The sequence below is a fragment of the Staurois parvus genome, unplaced genomic scaffold (assembly GCF_062004578.1).
Source record: "Staurois parvus isolate SC_StPar_1 unplaced genomic scaffold, SC_StPar_1.0 ptg000672l, whole genome shotgun sequence".
Classification (NCBI taxonomy): Eukaryota; Metazoa; Chordata; class Amphibia; order Anura; family Ranidae; genus Staurois; species Staurois parvus.
The window spans coordinates 3,752,592-3,760,355 of NW_028318468.1; the positions used below are offsets into that span (position 1 = coordinate 3,752,592).

General features: G+C 43.9%; 1 protein-coding gene across 1 annotated transcript in view; it reads right to left on the minus strand.

Moving 5' to 3' along the window:
- The window catches only part of CEP85L (centrosomal protein 85L), a 275,957-nt gene extending 271,881 nt beyond the window's left edge, over nucleotides 1–4,076 (minus strand). Inside the window, exon 1 of the mRNA XM_089652173.1 lies at nucleotides 3,842–4,076. Coding sequence (XP_089508299.1) covers nucleotides 3,842–3,854 — 13 coding nt within the window. The 5' untranslated portion in view covers nucleotides 3,855–4,076. The remainder of the gene's footprint in view (nucleotides 1–3,841) is intronic.
- Nucleotides 4,077–7,764: the final 3,688 nt, after the last annotated feature.

Here is a 7,764-nt window from a genome sequence, read left to right on the forward strand (position 1 = left end):
TCGGTGAGCTCAGCAACACCAAAAGACCCGGAAGACCACAGAAAACAACTGTGGTGGATGACCAAAAAATTCTTTCCCTGGTGAAGAAAACACCATTCACAACAGTTGGCCAGATCAAGAACACTCTCCAGGAGGTAGGTGTATGTGTGTCAAAGTCCACAATCAGGAGAAGACTTCACCAGAGTGAATACAGAGGGTTCACCACAAGATGTAAACCATTGGTGAGCCTCAAAAACAGGAAGGCCAGATTAGAGTTTGCCAAACGACATCTAAAAAAGCCTTCACAGTTCTGGAACAACATCCTATGGACAGATGAGACCAAGATCAACTTGTACCAGAGTGATGGGAAGAGAAGAGTATGGAGAAGGAAAGGAACTGCTCATGATCCTAAGCATACCACCTCATCAGTGAAGCATGGTGGTGGTAGTGTCATGGCGTGGGCATGTATGGCTGCCAATGGAACTGGTTCTCTTGTATTTATTGATGATGTGACTGCTGACAAAAGCAGCAGGATGAATTCTGAAGTGTTTCGGGCAATATTATCTGCTCATATTCAGCCAAAATGCTTCAGAACTCATTGGACACCGCTTCACAGTGCAGATGGACAATGACCCAAAGCATACTGCAAAAGCAACCAAACAGTTTTTTAAGGGAAATAAGTGGAATGTTATGCAATGGCCAAGTCAATCACCTGACCTGAATCCGATTGAGCATGCATTTCACTTGCTGAAGACAAAACTGAAGGGAAAATGCCCCAAGAACAAGCAGGAACTGAAGACAGTTGCAGTAGAGGCCTGGCATAGCATCACTAGGGATGAAACCCAGCGTCTGGTGATGTCTATGCGTTCCAGACTTCAGGCTGTAATTGACTGCAAAAGATTTGCAACCAAGTATTAAAAAGTGAAAATTTGATTTATGATTATTATTCTGTTCCATTACTTTTGGTCCCATAACAAGTGGGAGGCACATATGCAAACTGTTGTAATTCCTACACCGTTCACCTGATTTGGATGTAAATACCCTCAAATTAAAGCTGACAGTCTGCAGTTAAAGCACATCTTGTTCGTTTCATTTCAAATCCATTGTGGTGGTGTATAGAGCCAAAAATGTTAGAATTGTGTCGATGTCCCAATATTTATGGACCTGACTGTATGTCTGTAGTGCGGAGTTGGGTGATCATATTAAAATATGTACACATTGCACTATAAAAGTGTATATGGAAACCCTACAGTTTTGATTTTTTATTAACAAACCTTTTTTTATTTACAAATGCATCCTTCTGCTAATATTATTGTAGTGAACAGTAGTAGTGTAGAGTTAGTGCCCTGGAATACGTGGTGGACATTCATGCTGCTTTATGTTAAAATCAACCTTGTTTCTACTTTTTCTAGGCATTGTTGGTTATCACCACTTTACAAACACTCTAATAGAATTCCATTAGAAAACTCTCCAAACACCAAATCAAGATATTTCTATGATGGAACACAAGTGCAAAAAGTGCAGAGCAAGGTAATAGTCAAACACCAAACTAAATAACTATAACAGCAAGTAAAAGCTGCCAAAATTCACTACGTAAATCCTCCTAAAAAATACATTTCCTGCTATAGACAAGGAAACAACTTTGGAGAAAACCGTGGAAATGCTACCTGAACATATTGCAAAAATATTTTTTTTCCTTTCACTGACCAATTAGGATGATACATTAGGTTGTATAAAACATAATGTAACATAATAAATAGAACCTTTACATATATTTGTAAATTAATTCCAAAAATGTAGATTTGTATTTCTAAAGACATACAGTATATTTGAAATGTATTTTTTTCATATATTTTGTAATAAAAACGCATTTCAACATGCAGTATATATATATATATATATATATATAGTTATTGAAATATATTTTGAAATATATTAAATATGGCCAAAAGTGTAGCATTTCAGATATATGGCAATATATTTGGGAAGAATATTTTAAAAATATATTTCAAATATATTTTTCTTCCATGTGGGCTTGCTTGCTGCAGCTTGGCATTGTAAGCTATTCCTGAGCCTTTGATACACCAGAACCACCAGATCCTTTTCCATCCTTGAACTCCTCAGTGGTTTTCCCCCTAGAGAGTAACCTGCATACATATTTTTAGCTCCCAAATGCATTTCTTTACATTTTTCAATAATAAAACTCATCTGCCATTTACCAGCCCACCCCTCTATTTTAAGTGGGTCCTCTTGCAATGTTACTATATCCTGATGTGAAGTTATTGCTCTGCTTGGATTTGTATCATCAGCAAACACTGAGATTAATTTGTTTATTACAACCTCTATATTGTTTATGAACAAATTAAACAGAAATGGTCCCAGGACAGAGCCCAGGGATACCCTAGATATACAACTCAAGGCCATTGAGAAAATAATGTTAGATGCACTAGGGTATTTAAATGGACATAAATAAAAGGGGACAAATTAAAGAACCCCTGTCAGTGTTGAATGTTTTGTCTTGACCCTCTAAATGTCACTTTTGCTGGACAACTTGGTATGGCAAAGGAAGTTAAAAAATAACAAACTTACTGATCGGGTCACTAGGTGAAAATAACGGGAAATAGTCTGAAAACAGAAAACTGCGGCCACCACATCTAAGAACTGGTAAATTACAATACATATTTTGTTTGTTTTCTGGTTTAATACTGCATTTAAGATTTGACATGGTTTAATACTGTGTCTTATTCAAGTGTCAGTATTCCCATAGTACCATACCTGTCAATAATGCCCTTGTTCAATAAACAGTCCTTTATTCTTAAGTGTAGAAACTCATAGCAACTAGTCAGAATTCCGTCTGCTGAAGTCCAATACAAGACGGATACTGATGGTTGATATGGGTTACTGTACATAAGAATTAGCACTTGAGAACAATAATTATTTATTGAAAAAGGCTTTGCATATGGAAGTCACAAGTGTCACCAATAATTACAGCAAGAAGTGCAGAGATTCCCTGATGCCAATATTCGATCAGTGCGTGGCTCTGTTCAAAAATAAAGGTGATTGTTCGATTGACATTTGAACTGTGGCTGCATCCAATCAGATGTAGCTGCTGTTCAGGTATTCTGACAGTTGTCAGGGGTAGCCCATCAATGCAGCAGTTGAATACGTCCATCCGCTCTGTGTAGAATGGATGGAGGAATCTGTTTCAGATTTCTTTCCTTCAGCCTGCAGACTAAATGGAACAAAAATCTAACAGTGTATGGCCAGCTTCATTACTTTTTCAGAGTATTCCAGTAAAGTAGAAGAGAGGAACAGTTGAGGTACTGCCCATAGCTATCATCTCAGGTTGCATTAAAAATCCTGAAACTTGCTTTAGTAATTTAATCATTAAAATCTCATTTGTTGCCTTGTGTAACAACCCCTCTTTCCTGCAGCAAATCTAACCACATAGGTCAGTAAAAATTCTACAGGCTATAGCCTAAAAATGTTGATTTCCCATGCTTTAATAAAAAAAAAATGATGCTATCTGCCACAACATAGTAAAATATACTACCATTGTGTATTACTAATAAAAGATATTTAAAGGGAAAAATTCAAGTTTTAGTTGAATGTTTTCCCTGACTGCAAGAACGTAATAAACTGTGGCTAAGTTTCTTCCATCTGTCATAGTAGATGTATAAAGCACAATGGAAGAATTCATTGAATACGTTTACATACTAGACATACTGGTAAAACATATGCTTACAGTAGCTTACACAGCATGTCCTTAGCCAGGACACCTGCTATGTTTTTTGTAGCAGAAGCTTAGCCCTATCCAAAATGCGTCCACACCTCCACAAGTTAGAAATATGTAATCTCTTACTTGACTTCTTCATATTTCCCCAAACGCCTTTCTTGTTTCTGTAGTAGCTGCCGGCCTTCAGGAACAGCAGTGCTGATAGTAGAGGGAAAGAGACCTTTCAGAGAGGGAATCACTGTGACACTGTAAATAGTAGCAGGCTGAAGCCTCAACTGAGCTCCTTGGTTACAGCTATATGACTCGGTCAGAGAGCTCCACTAACCGAAACACTCAGAGCCATCACCAACTATCCACCTCTCTCAAAGTACAAACATGTTACAGGCGTCTTGGTTTTCCCATATTATAAATAGCTTAACAGTAGAAAGTGAAAATTAATATATCAAGAGATTGCCAACCATCTAAACAAGCCATAAATGCACAGCAGATTTTTGAGCAGCGAACATTAAAACAGAACTACAGGCAGATATAAACCACACAAATGAATGTACCTTTGCATTTAATAATACAACTTTAGTGTATTTTTTTATTGAAAGTCGGGAAAGTAATTTGAGCTGGTATCAGCTGCTTGCAGTCCTCTGTACAGCAGAGCTCAGGCTAAGGGGGAGAAGTAGCACAAAGAAACAATCAGTTGTGCTGCAGTGCCTCATGTTCTAATATATTTAATGGTTGGAGGAAAGAGCAGAATGACAGAAAGATGAGTTTGTTAGTCTGCTGCTTCTTCTTTACTCTCCAATAACAGGCAGGTGTAGGGAAGAGACCTGTAAGTACAACAACAAAAAAAGTTCACTGTTCAGCACTGATATACACTAGATCAGTGGTTCTCAACCTTTCTAATGCCGCGACCCCTTAATACAGTTCCTCATGTTGTGGTGACCCCCAACCATAAAATTATTTTCGTTGCTACTTCATAACTGTAATTTTGCAGTGGGAGGACTAGCGCCCCATCACTGATGTCAGTGGGATGAATAGCGCCCCATCGTTGGTGTCAGTGGGAGGACTAGCGCCCCATCACTGATGTCAGTGGGATGAATAGTGTCCCATCGTTGGTATCAGTGGGAGGAATAGTGCCCCAACATTGGTGTCTGTGGGAGGAATAGTGCCCCATCATTGGTGTCAGTGGGAGGAATAGTGCCCGATCATTGGTGTCAGTGGGAGGAATAGTGTCCCATCATTGGTGTCAGTGGGAGGAATAGTGCCCCATCATTGGTATCAGTGGGAGGAATAGTGCCCCATCATTGGTGTCAGTGGGAGGAATAGTGCCCCATCATTGGTATCAGTGGAAGGAATAGTGCCCCATCATTGGTGTCAGTGGGAGGAATAGTGCCCCATCATTGGTGTCAGTGGGGGGAATAGTGCCCCATCATTGGTGTCAGTGGGGGGAATAGTGCCCCATCATTGGTGTCAGTGGGGGGAATAGTGCCCCATCATTGGTGTCAGTGGGAGGAATAGTGCCCCATCATTGGTGTCAGTGGGAGGAATAGTGCCCCATCATTGGTGTCAGTGGGAGGAGTAGTGCCCCATCATTGGTGTCAGTGGGGGGAATAGTGCCCCATCATTGGTGTCAGTGGGAGGAATAGTGTACAATCATTGGTATCAGTGGGAGGAATAGTGCCCAATCATTGGCGTCAGTGGGAGGAATAGTGCCCCATCATTGGTGTCAGTGGGAGGAATAGTATACAATCATTGGCATCAGTGGGAGGAATAGTGCCCAATCATTGGCGTCAGTGGGAGGAATAGTGCCCCATCATTGGTGTCAGTGGGAGGAATAGTGCCCCATTGTGGGTGTCAGTGGGAGGAATAGTGCCCCATTGTGGGTGTCAGTGGGAGGAATAGTGCCTCATTGTGGGTGTCAGTGGGAGGAATAGTGCCCCATTGTGGGTGTCATTGGGAGGAATAGTGCCCCATTGTGGGTGTCATTGGGAGGAATAGTGCCCCATAGTGGGTGTCATTGGGAGGAATAGTGCCTCATCATTGGTGTCAGAGGGATGAATAGTGCCCCATCATTGGTGTCAGTGGGAGGAATAGTGCCCCATCATTGGTGTCAGTGGGGGGAATAGTGCCCCATCATTGGTGTCAGTGGGGGGAATAGTGCTCCATCATTGGTGTCAGTGGGGGGAATAGTGCCCCATCATTGGTGTCAGTGGGAGGAATAGTGCCCCATCATTGGTGTCAGTGGGAGGAATAGTGCCCCATCATTGGTGTCAGTGGGAGGAATAGTGCCCCATCATTGGTGTCAGTGGGAGGAATAGTGCCCCATCATTGGTGTCAGTGGGAGGAATAGTGCCCCATCATTGGTGTCAGTGGGAGGAATAGTGCCCCATCATTGGTGTCAGTGGGGGAATAGTGCCCCATCATTGGTGTCAGTGGGGGGAATAGTGCCCCATCATTGGTGTCAGTGGGAGGAATAGTGTACAATCATTGGCATCAGTGGGAGGAATAGTGCCCAATCATTGGCGTCAGTGGGAGGAATAGTGCCCCATCATTGGCGTCAGTGGGAGGGATAGTGTACAATCATTGGCATCAGTGGGAGGAATAGTGCCCAATCATTGGCGTCAGTGGGAGGAATAGTGCCCCATCATTGGTGTCAGTGGGAGGAATAGTGCCCCATTGTGGGTGTCAGTGGGAGGAATAGTGCCCCATTGTGGGTGTCAGTGGGAGGAATAGTGCCCCATTGTGGGTGTCATTGGGAGGAATAGTGCCCCATTGTGGATGTCATTGGGAGGAATAGTGCCCCATTGTGGGTGTCATTGGGAGGAATAGTGCCTCATCATTGGTGTCAGTGGGAGGAATAGTGCCCCATCATTGGTGTCAGTGGGGGGAATAGTGCCCCATCATTGGTGTCAGTGGGAGGAATAGTGCCCCATCATTGGTATCAGTGGGAGGAATAGTGCCCCATCATTGGTGTCAGTGGGAGGAATAGTGCCCCATCATTGGTGTCAGTGGGAGGAATAGTGCCCCATCATTGGTATCAGTGGGAGGAATAGTGCCCCATCATTGGTGTCAGTTGGAGGAATAGTGCCCCATCATTGATGTCAGTGTGGTGGAGGGGGGAATAGTGCCCCATCATTGGGGTCAGGGGGGGAATAGTGACCCATCATTGGTGTCAGTGGGGGGGGGGAATAGTGTCCCATCGTTTGTGTCGGTGGGGGGAGGAATAGTGCCCCATTCTTGGTGTCAGTGGGGAGAGGAATAGTGCCCCATTCTTGGTGTCAGTAGGGGGAGGAATAGTGCCCCATCGTTGGTGTCAGTGGGGGGAGGAATAGTGCCCCATCGTTGGTGTCAGTGGGGGGAGGAATAGTGCCCCATCGTTGGTATTAGTGACACAAATGATGGGGCACTATCCCTCCCACTGACACCAATGATACTTACCCTTGCTGACTCCTGCTCCAGCCTGGGCTCGCTCTCTCCCTCTCCCATCTACAGCCTGCATACCTGGCTGCAGCAGCAAAATTTGCACTTACCTGTCAGCTGTCTTCCTTCTCTGGCCTCTCTCTTTACTCGCTCCTGCAGCTCCCTCGATCTTCTTTGATCTACGCGCGCTGCCGCTCGGCTCCTCCTCTCCAAGCTCCACCTCCTCGCCGGTGATTGGCTGCCTGTGTGCCTCTCCTGAGCTACAGTTCCGGTGGCCAATCAGCGGCGAGGAGGCGGAGCTGTTGAGTGATCCCGGAGGTGTGGCCAGGTGACAGGGGCAGCATATCATCCCGCCCACACATCGCCTGAGACAGGAGCGGTGTCTCGGTTCCTAAGACCATCGGAAATATGTGTTTTCCGATGGTCTTAGGCGACCCCTGTGAAATGGTCGTTCGACCCCCAGGTTGAGAACCGCTGCACTAGATTGACAAAAGTATTGGGACGTCTGCCTTTACACAGTCTTAGTCCATAGGGTTCAATACTGAGTTGCCCCACCCTTTGCAGGTACAGTGAGGAACAGAAGTATTTGAACACCCTGCGATTTTGCAAGTTCTCCCACTTAGAAATCATGGAGG